Below are 21,986 nucleotides of genomic sequence, written 5' to 3' on the forward strand. Positions count from 1 at the left end.
AATGGAAATTTTTAAATCAGATTATATAATCACGATGGACGATAACAAAGATGGCGATGGATTCGATAGTTTTCGCAGTAATGTTTGAGTCAACAACTTGAAGAAATAATTTACGATTATTAAATTGCAGATAGAAGAGAAAGAGAGAGAGAGAGAGAGAGAGAGAGAGAGAGAGAGAGAAAGAAAGAAAAAATAAACATGGGAATAAAAACAGAAAATAAAGAATTACAAAGAAGGAAAATAATTTATTTGAAACGTCAATTTAATTTAAATTTAATAAAATTCAAATAACAAAGTCAACAGATTTTCAATTTAATACTTGGTAAATTTAAAATTCACTTTAATTAAGAAAAAAAAATTTCGTCCTCTCAGCTTAACTTAAACAATCGAGACTAAGGCTTTATATAAATTAAATAAAAATTTTCAACTAATACATTAAAGCTGCTCAGCGTGATTTAATTCTAGCTTCCGCTTTCTCATGCTTCTTTTAAATCGACGTGGCCGACGTTCATCGCGCGAAGGACCACGCTCGCTCTCGTTAAGTATAATAGGGACATTAAATACAGTGGAAATATCGATATCATTCGCTCGATGTACGTGGCTCATTTTCTCGGGATAAAATTACAAAGGCATCGTGATTACACTACATATAAAAAATAATCAGAACAACAGTATCTTACGCACGAAGGCATTTCTAGAATCGATTCACCATCGTTATTGGATACCTTCAATTCTCTCTACTGGTATACTTACAATCTAGTTTACTTGATACACGGCAGGTATGCGCATGCGCGATCTCCTTGCCGCGAAACTTCTCTAAACTCGATCTATAACTCGATCGCTTAAAAATATCAGTTTTAATTACAGAGGATAAGAGACACAACGAGGAGTGGACACGCGCGAATATCGATATCTCTCGATCCGTTCGAATTCGATTTCCTATTTTTCTCTCCTTGTTCCCCCCTTCCTCCTTTCTTCTTTCTCCCCCCTATTACTTTCAACGTTCAAAATTAGCTAAAATTCGAAGCTAGGATTCAAGTCGAAAACTTTTTAGATTCGTAGAAAATCTTTTTTTTTTTTTCTTCTTTTTCTTTTATACGTTGAACATCGATCGTACGTCGGTTAATTGATAAGAGTTAAGTTTTCTCCATACGAGAATTATGAATGATATATACAACTAGATCGTGAAATCGTTGAATCGTTTCACACGAATCCTTTGGATCGTGTGAACTTTTTTCCTCTTTCATTAATTATAATAAAAATATGTAGATCGTTATATAATTGAAAACGAGGGATTAAAGATCCCTTGAGAAAAGCGCGAGAAAAGAGATATATATACGCGACACGCTTGATGAAATAAGAAACTATTATTCTCCATAATAAATTTGTCGAGGTGGTTATTTAAATACTTGAACGTTAACGCGAATCTAGTCGAGAGTATTTGATATTAAACATTCGTGAACATGGATTCGCGAGTGTCCAACATGGATAACTTACCTCGTATATATCTACATGTATATATATGTACATATATATATGTATATATATACATATGTACATATATATGTACATATATATATATATATATATCATTGTGGCTCCACTTTGTTCAACGATCTCATCATGTCCATAGGACGAATAATGCTCGAAGAAGTAACTATATATACGTTATACGATATAATTCGACAATAAAATTAGAATAGTCTAGTAATAGTATAATAATAAGCGACGATAGACCGTCTTTTTTTTAAGAGCTAATTGGTGTTCGTACGTTGATCCCCTTTTTCATTTTGGTACCGAGTTATGATAATTCTTCTTCCCGATCTCTTATCCTTTTTTATACTATTGATCGCCGATTCTTCATCCGATCTCTGCTTCTTTTCATTTCTCAATCGATTAATATCGCTTAAATAGGTGAACATCACTGCTTGGTACATCAGAGATTTTGTTTCTTTCGAATTTTTAACGCGATCGGTGTATAGCAATGGATAATGGAAACTTTAAGTCGTGTTTACATGTTTACAATGCACGAATTCCCAAATAAAATTCTTAGGAAATATCATTTTTTTATGATTTAAAAATTATTATGAATTACTTTCGAATCGAAAAATATAGAAATATAGAAATATAAATGATTTTCAAATATAAATGAAAGAAAATAAATTACTTACGTAAAAATGTATCTTGAATTCAAGATTCTTGGTTTGAAATATTACAGATTGAATATGTTTTTTTATTAATTTATATCATTATAAAAATATGCAATATCATTTTGAATCAAAAAGCAATGCAAACGTGATTTAAGTTTCCACCGATTCATCGACTGATTGGCACATTTTTTCTTTAAATCGACGTTATTCTTTTTTTTTTATCAAAATTCTATAATTTTATTTAGATATTATAAATGATTCACGAAAACAATATATCTAACAATTATATTTCAGATTATACAAACACATTAAATTATATCACACCGATCCCATATATGAAAATTCGAAAGTATTTTCCAACTATCCAATTTTTTACATAACTGTCCATTTCATTTTCCATTTTTCTTTAGCTTGTATATCCAATATAAAATCACGTGTATATACGCGTTTTTCCATGTATATCCAAGCAGTGGCAAGAAGTGCAACGAATGTTCACGGACAAGAATAAAACAGCATCGTGAAGAAATCTTTTTATCTTAAGAACAATAAATATTATATCAGTATTTAATGTACGTAGAAAATATATGTATATGTATAATATATATGTATATTAACGCGAGACTTTTTTTTTTATAGAAAAAGATATGTATATCCAATGCAACGAGGTATCCTAGAACAAGCGGAGAGAACAATATAACGAGATATTAAAGTGAACGCTTGGGGATACCAGCAGAGTCGGATAGAACTTCTTTCTCTTCGATAAAATTCAACAAATAACCGATAAATATATTTCATCTTCATCCTCCGATTATCACGCGATTATAACAAAATTTTTCGAATACACCTCTTACGAATAACCTCTTCGAATCGAAAATGAAAAAATCTTATCCGAACAACGATCGTAACAATGCGCACAACGTGCATAAAAACAAATTTCTTACGTGAATCAACGATCCTCTAATAGTCTCAATATAGATCTAAATAACTGGAACGAAAAAATTCTGCCCAACTCTGTGAACACTAACCTTATATACTTATGCATCCTTTGCATTTAAGGAAGATGATGGCGCCACTAGTCGCGAAAAATGTAAAAATCTGTGTCTACGTTATTATGGAACAACAACGCTACAAATTCAATACAATAGAGATAATTTACTTAATAATCTGTCAAATATTTATAATCTGTCGTAATATTTAGAAATGGAAACGTAGAAAAATATAAAATAAAAATCATATAAACGAGAATACAGTGAAGATTAGTCTTTATGATGTTTAACTATAATTAAATTTCCGATTAAATCATTTTCCTTTAATCCTAATCTCTCACTAATTCGGTTTCTCTTCTTGGGTCATCTCTAAGAAAATTTTCATATTTTTAAAATTCATACGATACGAATACGATTTTTTATAACAGCAATATCCCGAATGAGCAAAATTCTTTTGCCGATAATTCCTGTTTCATCTGCACGCGTGTTATTTCTCGGCATTCTTATTGTTACAATTAATTTCAATTCAAAAAAAATCGGTGAATATAAACATTTACGTGATTTCTTCGTTGGTAAGACGAGACTCAAAAGACAATAATAAATAATTTTCTCGTCTAATTGGAGTACGATTTAAAAATATATATATATGTATATATGTATAGAGGTTCTTAATCGATCGAAAAATTTCTAATCTCACGACACGCGTATATACGTGTTATGTGTATATCTAATTTATCTATACAGAATGTAATTAATTTACATGCTCGTGGAAAGGGATCTCGAAGCTTCGACGAGAAAGGAAATGGAGAGCACCTTAATAAATATACGTCGACATCGCTAATTTGCCGATAAAAGGAATAATCGAGTTATCACATGCGACTTACGCAAAAAACAGAGAAAACGAACGTGTATCATATGATGACCGTTGTTGGTGACGATCGTTGTTCGTTCACACCTGGATCATTTCTCTTGATGTTCCTACACACTGGATCAATTCAAGCCCTACTAATTAAGGGCGGAGGTCAGAGGGAGTTCTCCATTTCTTCCGTTGTCAGCTGGAACTGCTCTTGACCTATATATCAATAAAACCGATATACATATGAATAAAACCGATTTAACCGTTCGTCGGAACCGTTCGGGCAGTGGAAAGGATTTCAGTTTGATAGGATGTTTGATCGAATGGCTAATGAAAGTCGTATATAATATTATGGATGAAAAATTCTTTCTCTCGAATGGAGAACGAATGACAAATAGGTCCTTAAAGAATTTTATGTATTCTTATTATAAGTGTTCAAATAGCGAGAGCTTTTTATGTATCAAAAGATCACGAGATATAGATCGTTAGATATATTATTTAATTTTAATGTGCAAATTCAATTCTTAATTCATTATCTTCTCTTTTAATTTTTAAAAAAATTTTTTTCAAATTTTTATTTTGCTCTTTGAATCATTATTTTAATGAAAATATCTTGTTTTTTCTTTACGAGATCAAAGGAGATATCCTTATACTTATGAAAAGTGGTGTAGTAATTTATTTGAGTTTCTAATGGAAAAAAATTGTAAAGGAAATATGCAGCCACGAGAAATTGATATAATACTTTACTCCTTGAAAACCGCTTTTAAAAATACTTGTAAAATTATTTGAGAATATATTTATTACTTGTTTGCAAAAAGTTATATCAAGAAACAATAAAAAGTTTTGCATTATAAATCTGAAACTAACTTTAAACTCAAAGTATAAAATTTTTTTTTAATTCATACATATAACATATATATATATATAATCTAAAATAATAATTTTTTGAGATAAAAAATAAAATATCTTACTTAAGAAAAAGATAAAGATAAGATTAATAAATTACAATCTTTGGAATAAAAATATTTCATTCTATAAAATATTATGTAGAAAAGAATAGAGGAATAGAAAAAAAATTGCTTAAGCATTATCTGATTAAATTATTAATTCAGAATCTTATTTTCTCTAATTGATCCTTATCCTTTAGTATTCTTCATTTCTTGTGCTATTACAGTCTTCGCTTAGCTGCATCGTATATTTTTTCACACGAGCATCTAGAAAAAGATCAAAACACTCACTGCTTAAATACGCTGCGAGGTCACGGTCCTCTGCTTGTAGGGCTAGATCGCGAGGTGAGTTGCCGTGTCGATCCTTGATGATTAAAGTAGCACCACCAGCTACCAACATGCAGCAAATGGAACGACGCTTATATTGAGCCGCTTTGTGCAGAGCGGTCTGACCTCTGTAATTAGAAGGTACAAANATCCTTGATGATTAAAGTAGCACCACCAGCTACCAACATGCAGCAAATGGAACGACGCTTATATTGAGCCGCTTTGTGTAGAGCGGTCTGACCTCTGTAATTAGAAGGTACAAAGTTTTCTTTTTTTTTCCCTCGTTTCCTTTTTACGCGCCAAAAATAAATTTTCTCTTTAATTCATTATAGCACGTTCTAAACAGATTTATCGAAAAATACAGAAAATTTTTTAATTTAAGCTGAGTCATTTATATTAAATATCAAGTTAAATATTAAAACTTTAAAGTAAGTTAGAGAGCCATTTATGATGCTTATATTTCTTCTTATCTTTTCTATTTTTCTTTTCCTTTTTTTTTTTTTAATTGAGCAAACAGTTGGTATAGTGTATTAGCATAGGCTTACTTGTCATTGTCGATCATATTCAGAATAGTCGGTGGTGCACAAGCGATGAGATATCTGACAATATTTTTATGACCATATCTCGAGGCTAAGTGTAGAGCAGTTTGTCCAGTGGAGTCAATTGACAAAAGGGAATATCCTTTCTCGTGAAGTTCCTTCAAAGCTTGTAGATCGCCTATTTTTGCTGCTTTCAAAATACCATCACTGGTTTTCTCCAATAATCCCGTGTTAAAGGTGTGAACCTCAGAACTCAAACCAAAAAGTCTATCTCGTGGACTGTAACATAAATTAGCCACTCAAAGAAATAATTTTCTTGTTATTCTATGACTATGAGTTTTATTTAAAATTATTATAAATGTACAATATTCTAAAAGAAAAAGATATTTAAAAAGTTACTTGTTGTAGTAATTAACAAATGAGATAAAAGAGATGATAGAAATAGATGTTTCCTCAAAAAAAAATGGTTTCTTCAAATATTTAAATAGAAAAATTAGAGAAAAAAACTTGAAAGTACACTAATAGATATCATAACTAACATTCCTTTATAATAAATAATAAAAATCATTCTAAAAATCGAATTATTCTGTGGAGAAGATTAAAGTATAGTATATTAAGACATTCCTTTTAAAATAGATTTCTTTCTTAAAAGAAATAAGGAATAATAAATGGCCAGCAATATAACATTATATGAAATAGAGATTTCAAATTTGATTTAAACGAAGCATTTCCTTACTCCTTTTAAAAAAAAATTCTCAAAATAAAAAATATATTGAAGTGAAAATAAATATTTCATTATATGATTCAATTTATATCACAACATTCATCAATTTTAAAAACTACATATTTGTTGCAATATTACTTACATAAAATTTAGTTAATTAACATAAAAAAATAAGAAGAATACTTTACCTAATGAAGGTGGGTGGTGCTTGATGTTGCGACTGAGAGGCAACCGTCGCAGAGATCGATTTTGAGGAACTGCTTTGTTTGGTCGCGTCTCCAGATATGTTCCCCTCCTTTTTCATATTTGGAGATACATCCTTAGACGTGTTATTACTCATCGGTTCATGAGATTTCGGAGTCACGACCTCTGTCTTTGTTTCAGTTGATGTTTCAGGTGGTGCATTCTGCGGTTCCGTATCTGCCTGTGCTTTTGGTTCTTCTTTAGGTTGCGCCTTTGGTTCTTCTTTAGGCACCTTTTGCTCTTCGTTGGGCTGCTCTTTTTGCTCTTCTTTGGGCTGCTCTTTTGTCATGGCTGCACTTTTCTTTGTTTGTTCTTCGCTATATTACACGTTCTTTCTATTAATCTAATGATACGATTCCATTACCATTACAGATATCACGGACGAAAGTGTGAAGTGGCGATAAAAGGTTCAAACAAGGTATTATTTTGAAGTTACGAGTCATAATTATGTAACTTCGAATCATTGTTTAGATCACTGTATACGGAACTATTCAATAATTTCTCTGTGAACAATATACATAAAAAATAAATAGGTGAACTACTATGTTATATAGATTAAATATTGTTCTCTGTTTAAAGAAAATTGACCGTTTAAAACCACTTCTGTAATTTTATTTATTTTAAATGTTTCAATTATGTTCATGCATATATTAGAGTATAAGAATTTATTTAATTCTATTTATTAATTTAATTAACAAAGACAAATATTAACCACAGTGCAATCCAATTTATGTAAAATGTACTAAGAATATGAAATAATTAATATATAATTATTAATAATTATTATAATAATTATTATAATAATTAATGTTTCCATGCAACAGAATATAAAGAGCAATAATACAAATAAAGATTAGAAACAAAAATAAGATAATAAAATTATCGAAATGCTATGATATTGTTCAATGGCTCTAAACAGTCAATCTATGTTAAACAAAGAATAAAATTAATTTGTAACTGACGTCGTTTCCACTTTTGTTATATGAACAGTATTATAGGATTTCAGAAATTTCAAAAAAAAAAAAATTCAATATTATCAAGTTTAAATTTTTGTTCAATATATGTTAAAGAAGATAGTTTTGCATATTTTATTTAAAAATATTAAGACTAAATTTAGTAACTTATAATATTATTTATTATATCTATCATTACTTATGACATGCAAATTAATCCCTTGCACTCCAGGCCTGTTTCGCTTGGTCCACCAGCAACTCCAGACTTAGACCCGCGCGTTTGGTGCGTTCGATGGCCTTATAAGATTACCATAAGATAATTACTCATAAGATAAGATTACACCTCATAAGATTATACGTAAAGAGCTTAGAAACCTATTTATGAAGCGATATTCTAAAAAAATCAAACATAAATAAATATCGCCGTTCAAGTTGCCGCAACAATCCAGTGGTAAAAACCGAGAGTCACCATTGGAAAGCAAAGGATTAATTCTTTCATCTTTTAAAAGTCATAAAATAACAAAAAAAAAAAAATCAAATATTAAAATCTTTCAAATTATACGACGCTGATTACAAATTTTAATCAACAATTAATACATTGCTTTACTATAAACAAATATGAAACATACAGTATTAAGAAAAGGACTATCTACGAGAACAGAATTATAATGAGTAATCTACTGTAAACGTGAAAAAAAAGTTTAATTCGATAAATAAAAAGAAGTACCTTGATGATACGTTAGTTTCCGATTTTTGAGTCACAGATATCTTCGATTCTTCGGATTCGTTCGATTGATTTGCGTTCTCTTCGAGAACGTACACCGTTTCGACAGCTACATCGGTCACGTAATGGAGTTGTTCTTGAGCTTTATCGATTCTGAAGAATCGTTCCGCAGTGCATGCTGAAAAATTATTCGAATAATATTGATAATATAATTTCAAGCCATATTCATTCTAATATGAATTTTTAATCGTTAGTTATTATACCTTAAATAATTATTAATTGAATTTGGACTACGTAAGCAACATAAAGTTATAAAAAATATAAATTCTAAAATTGTTTTCTCTAACAAAATATGAATGAATTTTTTAATTGACATCAAATTTTTCTAAATTGTTCTAAGAAAACAAATAAAATAAATTTGATTAACACAGAATATATAAAGAAAATTTATAAATATGTAAAAATGATTATTATAATTACAACTATCTATAATATTTATTTTATAAGAATCTATTGGCAATTGGATTCATAATTTAGATACATTTATTTATGATATAAAAATATCATATATTACGCTTTAAAAATATTTTAATTTAAAAAAGAAAAAGAACTTGAAAAACGTTTAACAATTACATTATTACTACTTAGATAGTTCATTTTAAAAAGAAGTTGAAAAACATTTAACAATTACATTATTACTACTCAGATAAATCATTTTAAGAAACTTTCTTTGTAACAGTTGTCACAAGCGGCTAAAGAATCCTGTAAATGGCTGGAACGGAAATTCTGTACAGCGATACTTACAATCGAGGAAGCAACAAGTGTCCATGTTATAGTCTTTCGCCAGGATCTTTCTTAAAGATTCTAAGTCTGTGGTAGCGTCAAGATCAAGAGGTTCCATAATCCACGTGATAGCGGATTTTTTTAACATATCCTTATCATGATGATATCTCTCGTAATCTGACATCTTGATCTTCATCACCGGCAATTTTAATCTTTCCAGTTTGACGTCTTGTTGCGGTTTGCTCGAACTTCTTCGTTTCGCTAACATTGTTGCCTTATTTAGTAATTTTAGATTTATGATAGATGGTAACAGTCGACAAGCCTCGCCATCGACCTAAAATAAGAATAATAATTTTTTTCTTTGATTGTATAAATCGTAATCGAACATACAATTGAATCATTAAATTATAAAACAATTTTATTATCGTATATAAAATATCTCGCGATATCCTTGTATTTATTGAGATAATTTTAATTATAGTTTTAATAAATAATTAGTATTTTCTGTAACCATATTTTATTATGTTGTAAGTCAGATTAACTTAATAATAATTAATTTTTTCTATTTTCTTTTATTAATTTTTATAACCCAAGTAAGTAGTTAATTACATAATAAATAATAAATAATAATATTCAATCTATTATTATAATTATAATTATAATTACTTCTAATTTATTTCGCCATTCTTTTTTGTATCACACTATGTAATTATTTAAAAACTGTCTATGTTGTAATTTATGTATATATGTTAATATATACATGGGATATTTTTAGAATATAAAGATCAAAACAAATACAAAAATCACTATAAAAATATCGGTTAAAAACTTATTTATTAAGTTATAATTAATTCAGATGAAACAAGACAGAAATAGTGAGATCTCTCTGTGAAATCATTCTATTTTTATCTCGCTTCATCTGACGAAAACTTGCATTGTTTATAATTAGATTGCCGATATTTATATATTTATGCAAAATTAGAATGTACAAAAATATACAAAATATATATAACACTCAAAAAAACATGAAATAGAACTATGATTACGATATTTAAGAAATAAAATAAATTTCTATTTAAATTATATTTCATTGTCCATAAAAATTTGATTTTGCAAAAAAATCTATAATCTATTTAATTAATCTAATAGTTAATTTAATAATTAATATTTATATAATACATCTAACTATTATATTAATTATATTACTTATTATATATAATATAATATATATAAGTCTTAACCGATATTTTTGTATGCCAAATTTTGTTTTTATTTCTAGTCTCTAAAATTAACTCTAAAGATATTTCATAAATACATATTAATATCTTGTATATTGTTAAACACGAACAATTTTATAGAATATTATTATTTAGACAAAATAGATCTCTTGAATATTATTATTTATTTATCATTAAAATTATATTCCATATTCAGTAGCACAAATTTTATATTATTTTATATTATTATACAATATTCTTCAATATTACTTACATTCTATATATTAGATAGTGATATCCATTTACGTTTTTTTATAATAACAAAATTATCATGTGTAACACATTCAATATATTTCTATAAATTTAAATTAATTTCCATAATGTTTACATTTTTAATAAAATCAAGACAAAAAAAAAGTAAAATAATTATATAAAATATTCATTCATACATAAAATAAAAGTACGATACATATAAAATAAAAGGAAATTTACCTGCATTGGAATGGTCCTCGTGGTAACTAGCTTAGCTGTGCTGCATTGAGCAATGCACGTACCATGGCCACCTGCTTGAAGAAGCGGAAGCTGGTACGTGGTCAAACCGACGACCTCGATCAGTCCATCTTCCGTCGATGGTTCTTTGGTTCCGCTCGCGCTGCCCCAAGGATGAGTTCCACCACCGTACGAGGCGATGTTCAAGAAAACTATGGCGTGAACACGATGCTCCTTCAGTTTCGGTGTCAAATCTTGACCGTCGCAGTCCAACATCACAAATTCCGACAAATCTTTCCACTTCCGTCGCACGAGATCCTTACCGCCCATTTGACCGTAAAACATTTTATTCCGTAACCGTGAATTAAACCTCTCTGGATGCGCCTCTATAACACAATCGAATTTTTTTATTCTTAGTTTTGCTCTGCGTTATAATTATTTTATTGTTTACAATTGGCAATTAAAAATAGTATAAATATTTCGCTACTGTTATTTTTAATTAATAAATTTTAGTTAGTAAATTATTTATTTATATTTAAATATTTAATAGATATTAGTATTAAGTATTATATACAAATAATTAGGTAAATTTATTCTTACATCTCGAATTTATTCTTACATCTTGAAATTCATAAGTAAAATATTATTGTTTGATAAGTAATGTGGTTTCTTTAAAAAAAATTTAAAATAAAAATAAGAGAAAAATTGCGATATTATTTAATATGAAAATTAATTTTTCTTATAATTATATTATAAATTATGTTATGAATTTTCAAAAAATTCTTTTCACAATATTTTAATATATTTCATTATAAAACTGTATTATTAGGTAACTAATAAAATTTTTTTTTAATATAATAAAAATATGAGAAATGTAGAAAAAGATTTATTTATGAAAATGAATATTCATGAAAACAAAGTTAATAAAATTTAGATTGTATATAGATAATAAAAAAAAAACTATTATAATCAAAAGAAATAATAAAAATATGCAAAAAACTTACATTTTTAAATTTCATAATAATTTCTTTAATATACAATATGTCTGTTAATCAGAAACGTTCAAATATCTGATAAAATATGAACAATATTAAAAAATATTTATAAAAAGATATATTATGTAGTATTAATAATTTTCTATAGATTGGAAAATTTGTATGAAAATCATTTTAATTGAAATTATATAATTTTTATTGTATTAATCAATGCAGCTCGTTATTTTCTACAAGAAAACAATTTTGTCGAAAAACAAAATGTTGAAAAATCTTTATTTCAGAAGATATTTTAATTTAAAATTTAAATTAATTAGAAACTTATAAAAGACAAAAAGAATATAAGTAGAGTATTGCTACTTGTGTTTCTTCTCTTTTATATGATAAGTTTTAGAAAAATCAAATTATTTATTATTATTTATTAAAAACTACAATTATAATTTTATTCAAAAATTAAAATTGATTTTATGATTTTTATCCATCAATTTATAAAAAAAATATTAAAACTCTATGATACATCTTTTATACCAACTTTTGTCTAAAACATTTTTTCATAATATTCTATCATTTTTCCAGATATTTAAATATTTCCAATCAAATAAAACATATTGCTATTTTTCTATTATATAATAATAAAAAATAATAAATAATATACTTCAATAAAATTAATCCACATCTATCTTTCACCCTTCTCATACTATTCTTATCCCACGTATTCACCTAAAGTCACATAAATTCGCATGTAAAACCCATCGCACTTAATGTTAACGTTCGTAATATCACCCTCCAGTAAAAGACATTTGCATGAGATATGAATAACTCGGCAACAGGTTCTTCCCTCGGCAAGTACATAATACTTGTTCCTCGACGCGTTAAACGATACCGTTTCTAAATAATTTAAATAAACTGTTGCGCACCATTACGGGGTAAAAACCCCTTTTCTAAGGGGAGGACAGGGACTAACCTCGAGCTTCGTGAAATTCAAGAGCGATATGAGCATCCACACCGAGGGAGAAATAATTATTAACGACGTTTAGAGGTAGATTCTCTTTGCCCTTTCCGTTATCGTCGTCGCCCTGCGCGTCAGGATTCCTCTCGACGACCAACTGCCACCTGTCCAGCAACACCGTCTCGCTCTCTCCTATGTTTGTTAAAATTTTCCCGATCGGCTCGTCCGTGTAACCACCACCCCATCCTAGAGCCCTGGCCAGATCGTTTCCGGTTCCTAGGGGAAGCACGCCTACCGCTGGGGGTGGGGATGCGCCGATTTGATCAAGGATGGACAATACCCAACCGACGGTACCGTCGCCACCGCACGCGAGAACTCGAAGATTAGGAACTTTTTTGAATAATTCCAACCTGAAAAATGAAGAAGAAATATTTCCGATTTTTATTTTTAGTTTATTTCGTCATTGTTTGGGTTGATAAGTAAAGAAGATTTGGATGGTATTTGAAGATGGTATTGATGGTAAAATGAGAAACTGTATCAAATGAATTTCACGCGAGAATTCGAAGATTAGGAAATAATGATTACGAGAAGAAATTGATTTTTGTTTTTGTTTTTATCGTTCGAGTTATAAAGAAGTTTTGAACGATTAGGAAGATAGTATTGGAAAAAGATATATATATATATATACAGGTTAGATTGAGTTGAAAAGATTATAATAGTTTAATTGAGAATGAGTATTGGAGAATGAGAGAAAAGATAATTAAAAGTTGATTAAAAATGATTTTTGATGAAGATTAGGATAGAAAAATTACTTTAAAGTATAATTTTACATATTATAATAATAAATAAATTAATAAAAAATGTTAGAATAAAAAATATAATAGTTATCTCCATTGACTAAAATTTATTTTTTTTATTTTCTAGAATTAAATAATACAATTAATTGTAAACCAAACTGTTATGAATTATTTATTATTCAATATTATCATATGAGAGCTAAATTGTAAAATTATATTTAATATAAAGAAAAGAAAAATTAAATTATTGAAATTTTTTACTTTTATTTATGAATATTTAATATTGAAGTTATTAAATGTAATATATTGTATATTTATATGATAAATATAAATGAAATGTTCAATATTTCTACAATGTACAATGTGATTTTTATTTAATATTCTTTATTTAATTTCTGTAGCATCAGAAATAATACAAAAACATTTATATGTTTTATAATTAAACATTTTATAAATAAATATCTTATAACATTAATATAAATGATGTTCGTGTTTTAATGAATTTACATATTTAAAAATCAGAAACGAACGTATATATTTCGTAAAATGAATTTTTAACAAAAATATTGTTATGATTAAAATATCGTTAATGATTAAAATAAAAATTTTATCATAATATTAAACAAATTTTATAATAAATAAATATAAATAATTTTTCATTTAATAATTCACATAATTAAAAAATTGTAAACATTTAACAAAAAGATGAAGTTTATTTAAAAAAAAGGACATACAAAAACATTCATTAACAAGTAAATTTTAAAGAAATTTTTATCACTGTATTCACTATATTCAATTCAATTATAATAATAAAAAATTCACAGATAATTATTTAACATATCGTTAGAATACAATCAAACCGAAATGCTTCAAATTTTGAATAAAGTTTTCGAGGAAATTTCGATAATAGCGAGAAGCTCTATACTGAAAAGTTCACTTTTATTCAACCATTTCCTGGCTGCCTGCCATGTCCACAAAACTTTAATTAAATTTCTCATTCATTTATCATATTTTCCACTAAATCGTACTCTTTTCAACTAATCTAATGAACTCAATTCAATTTTCATTCAATCAACTTAATCTCTTGCCAAAATTCAGATCAATTCAAAGATGGAAAAAGCAAAGGATTTGACTCTCTTTTGAGATATTGATTCTTGAAAAAGTATTCTATGAGTTAGTTAAAGAACATGAAATTAATTACATTCATTCTATAAATTATAGTTATTAATAAAAATATACAAAAATAACATTTCATATATCAATGAATAATAAGTTTCTTTCAAATTTCATAAAGACCAAGTAAAAAAATATAATAAAATTCGCAAAATAATTAATTTGTTTCTTAACTTTTGTTAATATATATCTAATAACGTGTATATATCTGACAAAATAGTTTTTGAAATGTAAAATTGTAAAAGTTAGCATATGACAATATTCTATAAATTAGTTAAAGAAAATTAAATTGTCATAAATATCGTAATATAATATTAAAGTAATAAAGAAAAAAAATGCAAATGTGATATATGACTTATGAAAGAAAATCATAAAAATTTCGTTAATCAACTTATTAACTAATTTATTAATTAATTTATTATCTTCTTCACAAAAATTCAAAAAATCAATTTGCAATTATCTACGTAATATTACAATTCCACATATTATTTGCAGTTTCATTCTTGAATAATAACATTTTGCCATTTCAATAAATGCTGTATCAAATCAATACATTCCCCATCTCCAATTTTCTATTCTTTCCTCTTTAATTAAAACTAACTCTATCTATTCTATTCTATTAATTTAAGACATATAAAATTGAAATATAACATCCTTGTTAAAACAAATACATCAAACTTGATTATTATATGTTATATTATATTATTATTATATGTTAGAAAACATATAAAATTTATTTTTACTTATGATTCATTTAAAAGACATGTAACTTAATATATTGAAAAAATAATAAATACAACTTAAATAATATCAAAAATTTATTAATATAAAATTTTAATTAATAATAATTTAATATAATAAGTGTAAGAGTGATTCATCAAACTTCAGTTCGCAATGTGTTAAAATATTTCAATATACAATCAATCGTTTTTTATTTTTAAATTTATTTTAAAATTTTGTATAAAACATAATAAATTACACGTATGGTAATTTTTTAGTAAAATATCAAAATATGAGTAGATAAAATTAACGTTTAAAATCAAAGTTTCATTTTTTTTTCTTTTAAATATAACATTGTAGTGACACGAGATAAAGTAAAATTTTAAATTGCAAAATATTTACTTTTTAATATTCAATCACCATGTTGTGAAAAATATTTCCAAAAATGCTAAAATTTTTCAAACTCCCTCAAAGAGATTTCCTATCGACAAAAAAATTGCTTCATATATAACCTATTATACATACAACAAACTTTCAATAAAATTCAAATTTCTACGTAATATAATTCCTTCCTAATACAAAATATTTCTGTGACCTCTAAAAAAAAAAAAAAAAACGTTAAATAACGTTAAGTAACATTCTCTATAAATTTATTATTATATAAACTCACTTACCCCATTTTGGGTCCGCCTTGAGTCAGATCGAACACCTGCCTAGGATTCAACAGCCACTGAAACTTCTGCAATAACTTTGCACCTTGATTCCCGCCCGATTTCGGGTTAATGAAGACCAACACGGGTTTCACGGTGGGCGTGGGTATGGGTTTCACCACCCACAACTTCCCCTGATCCTTGTTATCTTGCTCCTTGTCCTTATCCTTCGACTTCTTTCTGCTCGACGTGCTGCCACTGCTACCCCCAGACTTCTTCTTCCTAGGCGACTTTCTCAAACTGCTCTTGAAACTGCCCTTCCTGGGCAGCTTCACGATCCAAGATGGCGGCACTATGATGGACGAATGAACGCCCAACTCGCAATTCTCGCCGATCTTCTGAACGTTGAAGCACGCCTCCTTGTTGTGGTAGGCGAGTTTGCACCAGCTGCAACTCACAGCGACGATCTCCTTCGATGTGAAGCTAAGCTTCGATTGGAACGATTTGCCGCAATTCGCGCATTTTCCCTTCTGCGAGCGGCGGTGTACCCAGTGGTGTAGAGTGTTTGTCTGTTCCCGGTATTGGCGGACCCCAACGTCCCGGAAACTCGATTTACAGGCGAAATTTAGGCTCACCGCACACACCGCGTGGGCAACTACTCGGCAGGCGGCGCATTTCATCCGGGGCCCATGTTTCTGGAATTTCGAATTAGGTTTTTGGTTAAGCGGTAATGGTAATTCGGGGTCGACCCACGAATCTCCCGAATTCGGGATAACACAGGTCGTTATCTATCGTTGGAGGATATTATATAGTATTGTACAGCGTTCGATTTATGGGAAGGAAATTTTAGCCCGATTACCTCGACTCGTATTGTTGCGCATCGCTCTTTTCTGACATCAAGCATAAATATATAAGATGAAATATGATAATAGCATTAAAATGGAAATGATATGGAAGATATGAATGGAAGAGGAAATTTGGGAAGAGAAAAAAAATGAGAATGATTAATTTTTAATTGTATTATCTTGTTTTAACTATTTTAATATTCTTCCTGAATTTTTATAATCTTCTGTTATTTTGAATCGTTATACTTATTTTTATTTCTGAATTTGTTTATAATAAAATTTATAGTTTGGTATAAAATAAAGAATTAATTTATTTATAATTTTGTAATTTTATTTCCAAGCGATTTAAAATCTTAATTATAAGCATAGGATTGAATTTAATTATTTAAACGAAAAGTGTAATGGATTTTTATTTTATTATATGAACGAGTTCATATTACACTTTAATAATATATAATTGTATTACTTGTAATAATATATTGTAATAATATTACAATATATATTACAATATCTTTGAATTCAGATTTAGGATAAAAATATAAATTGATTTGTGCTGTTGCATTTGTTTTAATCTTTTGTCTTGTAACAACCTTGTCATAAGCTTCGAAATTGGAAAATGTCATACAATTTTGATAGTTATTTATCGCAAATTTTATTTCATTACTTTTACGAAAATATATCTGAATTTACTGAATAATATCTCTATTTAAAATTTCAATTATTCATGAAATTTTAAACAAAATTAAATATCGATTTCTCGAGTATCTCTCGATTAAATTGCAAGTCAATGCGTTAACATATTTGAGATTTTATGGGAATTTTCTATTCTATGTCGGTTTGAGGCATACAAATTTTTCTAAGAAATAAAAAATAAGAGACAATTTTTCTTTCGAACTCTTTTGTATTTATTGAAAATCAATAACTCAATCATTCTTCAATTTTTAATTTCTAATGCATTAATTGTTTTTTTTTTTTGATAAATAACTATGATTATTGCGACCGTGACTTGTTCGTGTCTTGAACTTACTCTTAGATTAGATTTTAGAGATACGACAATGTTCTTATTATCTTGGCTTAACTTCGTTTTCAAATTCGAGATTCGAAAAAATTTGGAAATGTTTGCAGTTACAATTAGAGATTTAGATGTTACAAATGTGTTATTATTATTTTCTAATCCCATATTTTTTAATCTCTAAACTAATCTCTAAAACGATACAATAGAATATTATTTGAATATTATAAAATCGCGAAATTAATCGCACAAACTAATTTTATACATTATTGTCAATTCAAGAATTGAAAGAAAAAATTGCTACGATAATAAAATTTCAAATTCCGTATAATTCGTGATAATTAACAAGTGATTTTTGAAGCGAAAAATTTTGTTGATTCTTAAGTTTTTTTCGTTAATAATTTTAATTAAACGTTATTTAGATACCACACACATCAGAGGAAATTGAAACAATTAAATTTAAAAAAAAAAAACGAAGAAAATGAAAACGAAATGAGCAAATATTAATCAAGTATTTCTGGGAAAAAAAGAAAAGAAAAAAAAGAAAAAGTAAGATTCAGGGAATATTATAGAATGCTTTTAGCCACAATGGAGAAGAAAGAAACCGCAACGTATGCGACATTAGTTTAATGACGTTCGAAAACTGCAGGGGCCTCGTTAGCAGTTCTTTAATGGCATAATCGATAAAAATTGCGGCCAAGAATACTGTAATCTAACCATTCCCAAACTATTCGTTATATTATTTACTTTTCTCTTTTTCTTTTCTCTCTCTCTCTCTTTTTCTTTTTGTTTTCATTTTGAAAATCAAGCTACAATGTGTTACAAGTAACCGTTTCAATCTCTGCCCCGAGAGAAAACTTACGATAAATAGTAAAAACATAAAGCAGAGACCGGTAAAAACTTCCATTCTTTCTCCAACTATCTATCTAGCGTATCTCCATCTCCTAAAAAAACGTAACAAAAACGCTTTCGTCGATTGCAACACGCTACCAGCATAGCGTATCTCCATCCTTTGGAACGTAACGAAAACGTTTGTCCGTTGATTGCAAAAAACGTAAGATCGATGTAATGAATGCCGGGTATCGAACTATTTTCGTATTTACGTACAAAAATTTGTCCCCTATTGGAAAATCACTGACGGGCTATTTTACTGATTTACGTGGATATTAAAAAAGAAGGGGGGAAAAAAAAAATTAAAAGAAGGAAAAAAAAAAGAGAAAAGAAAAAACGCAAAAGAACGGAAAAATATTTCACACTCCCCACGAGAGAAGAGAGAGGAAGAGTCTCGAAATTGATAGTGGCGTGTGTAAACGTAGACCTGGTTGTTCTTGTTGGCCACGTATCAAACGATTTAAAAGCTTCATCGGTCCCTATTGTCTACTCGATGATCAAAGCGACAAACGATGATCACCAAGCTCAAAACAAACTGAAGCGAGCTTTATCGTATAGCTGCATAAACTACGATGATAGAGGGAGGGCGCTCTCTGCAAAATTGTGACGATTCTCGCGGATTGAGAAACGCGGTCGAGTATAGAGAGTGGTGGATTTGTAGAGGGTCAAGGCTGGTCGACAGATCCTCTTGGTCGTTTCTTGCTTCCACTTCTCAAAGAAGAAAAGCTTTTTCTTTTTTTTTTTTTTCCTCTTCCGATATTGCCCAGTCACCGCGGTTTATATTGGCCTACATGAGTCACCCGAAACATGCCTCGATCCATTACAGTCGAATCGAGCAATTTGTCCGAGATAGGGAGGATAAAAAATGAAGAAGAATGTACGAGATCCTTCTCGACGATTGCGGGAGAAGAATGTACTTTTTCTTTTTATTAAGGGAAGTAATTGGTTAATTCGCTCTTCCAAAGATGTAATTTTATCGCGAAAGAGATGGAAAGCTTTTCTTCTTTCGAAACTTTTATTCGGTCAAATTGGATCGATCGATCGATCGAGAGTAAATATTGAATATCTATCGTTTTCGTGACTTTATTATTCTCTGTGCTCGATCATCTTCCCATTTTCTTGATTGATTTGTAAAAATGTAAAGAGGAAATTTATTGTTCGTATTATTTAGATCGAATTTGTTTATTGGAGAATTTTGATCGATGAATTATGAAAATAAATATTTTTTTTTATATATTGAATAATATGTAAAATTTTTTTTTTTTTTTGAATAATATTTCTTAACACGCATGAAATCTTTTAAATCGTGTAATTTTTAACTCAAAAAAAATAATAATAATAAAAAATTAAATAGTAATAAGTAAAAATTTATCTTTATAAACGATCAATTTAACTCGAACTTTAAATTAATAGAAACGATTGAAAGGATATTATTTTTTCATATCATTTTCAAAAGAATGATCAAATAACATGTCGCAATATTATAACATGAATTAAAAAATAAATTGATAAAATGAAATAAAAGAACACAAACAATATATCCAATTTTCACAAATTTTCACCGATTCTCACAGATTTTATAAACTTTTATATAAAGCTACCATTAACTTTTTAAAAAATATTACCTCATATCTCTATTAAAATGTAAAAAAGAATCTTTCTAAATATGTGAGAGTGATTCAATAACTTTGTCCATTTTGAATACTGTTAATATTTGTAACAATAATAGCTTGTTAAATTGCTCTCAAAAAAATGTAATCATGAAAATGTCCTCAAAAAATATTTACTGATCATATTGCGTTAAACAAAAAAAAAAAAAAATCATGTAAAATTTTCTCACAAATAACAATAGATATATATTCAAGATAGACAAAATTATTAGACTATTCCGTGCATAAATCTAACAGAATCCAACCAGATATATGCATTTCCTTTGATGCAGATGGTGCACAGCAAGACAATACCAGTCGATAATCCCACTAATCACTAAATCAATAAAGCTTTAATTGCGCGAGCCCAGAATTACGCATCGAACAGAGCAACTTTATGAATTTCCTTACTCCGCTCCACACATTTTTTCCACCCAATCCAATCCACGAAACCCGTGTTATAAAAGTAGGAAAATCACCATGAAACACGAGTAACTTCATCGAAAAAAAAAAAAAAAAGAAAGAAAAAGAAAAAAATATGAGAATCACTTTGCAAATTTACCCGCGTTCGAAAACGAACGAAATGAACGAAAAACGCTGCTCGACACTAGCGCCGCGTCGCGGCGATCAATCATCTTAATAGCGTCGAAGATCGCGCGTAAAAGGAGGCGAGGGAGTGGGGGAATGGCGCGATCAACGATGAACTTAAATGGAAAACTCGACGGATGAACAGGCGCCGATTCATCAAAGTCTCAGGTCCGCCGACGGAATCAATCTTCTTTCGCTCGTTTCGGGACCGATACTCGAATTCCTGTGGAAAACGAGCCCATCGCTGACGGCCCGTGAGATTTATTTATCGCGTGGAAATTGCGACGGCGACGGGTCGATCGAAAAAATCGCGGTTAAACGAGGGAACGCTATCGTCGATTTTACGTATCGATTTGAAATACCGTCAAGTTCTGTATATATTGTTGATGTGATTTGTGAGAGCACTTTTAGAGGATCGTTTTTTTTTTTTTTCTTTTTTTGAGATTGAAACAAGTAAAATAGAAATTTATGTGTAAAAAAAATATCTTCTTGCGTCTCTATTCTTCTAGAAAACGAGATATATTAGGTTTTTATTTTTAGGTAAATCTAGAATGTTTGTATTAATTTCTTTTATTAATATTTTATGGTTCATGTCATTCACTGGTTTGATTAAGAAGAATACAGCTCCAATCAAAAATGTTACAATTATTTTTTATTAATTGTTTTTTTAATTTTATTATTTATTAATCAGTATCATATCTTTATTTGTAATAATTTTAATATTAATAAATTAGAAAAATTTTTATATATTTTTATATATTTTTATAATTTTTATATATTTT

At 28.4% G+C, this 21,986-nt stretch overlaps 1 protein-coding gene across 2 annotated transcripts in view; it reads right to left on the reverse strand.

The window, feature by feature from the left end:
- Positions 1-245: 245 nt before the first annotated feature.
- The window catches only part of LOC122715432 (eye-specific diacylglycerol kinase), a 64,942-nt gene continuing 43,201 nt past the window's right edge, over positions 246-21,986 (reverse strand). The window contains exons 3-11 of one of the 2 annotated variants that reach the window (XM_043937622.1): positions 16,244-16,914; positions 12,895-13,289; positions 10,942-11,324; positions 9,254-9,566; positions 8,453-8,627; positions 6,718-7,089; positions 5,812-6,084; positions 5,231-5,394; positions 246-4,208 (exon numbers count right to left, since the gene is read on the reverse strand). In XM_043937622.1, the coding sequence (XP_043793557.1) occupies positions 4,159-4,208; positions 5,231-5,394; positions 5,812-6,084; positions 6,718-7,089; positions 8,453-8,627; positions 9,254-9,566; positions 10,942-11,324; positions 12,895-13,289; positions 16,244-16,914 (2,796 nt within the window). In that variant the 3' untranslated portion in view covers positions 246-4,158. Of the gene's footprint in view, positions 4,209-5,230; positions 5,395-5,811; positions 6,085-6,717; positions 7,116-8,452; positions 8,628-9,253; positions 9,567-10,941; positions 11,325-12,894; positions 13,290-16,243; positions 16,915-21,986 lie in introns of those variants that run through there. The other variant, XM_043937623.1, reaches the window with a different exon arrangement.

Source organism: Apis laboriosa, unplaced genomic scaffold (assembly GCF_014066325.1).
Source record: "Apis laboriosa isolate Shangri-la unplaced genomic scaffold, ASM1406632v1 scaffold35_cov144, whole genome shotgun sequence".
In the NCBI taxonomy this organism is placed as follows: domain Eukaryota; kingdom Metazoa; phylum Arthropoda; class Insecta; order Hymenoptera; family Apidae; genus Apis; species Apis laboriosa.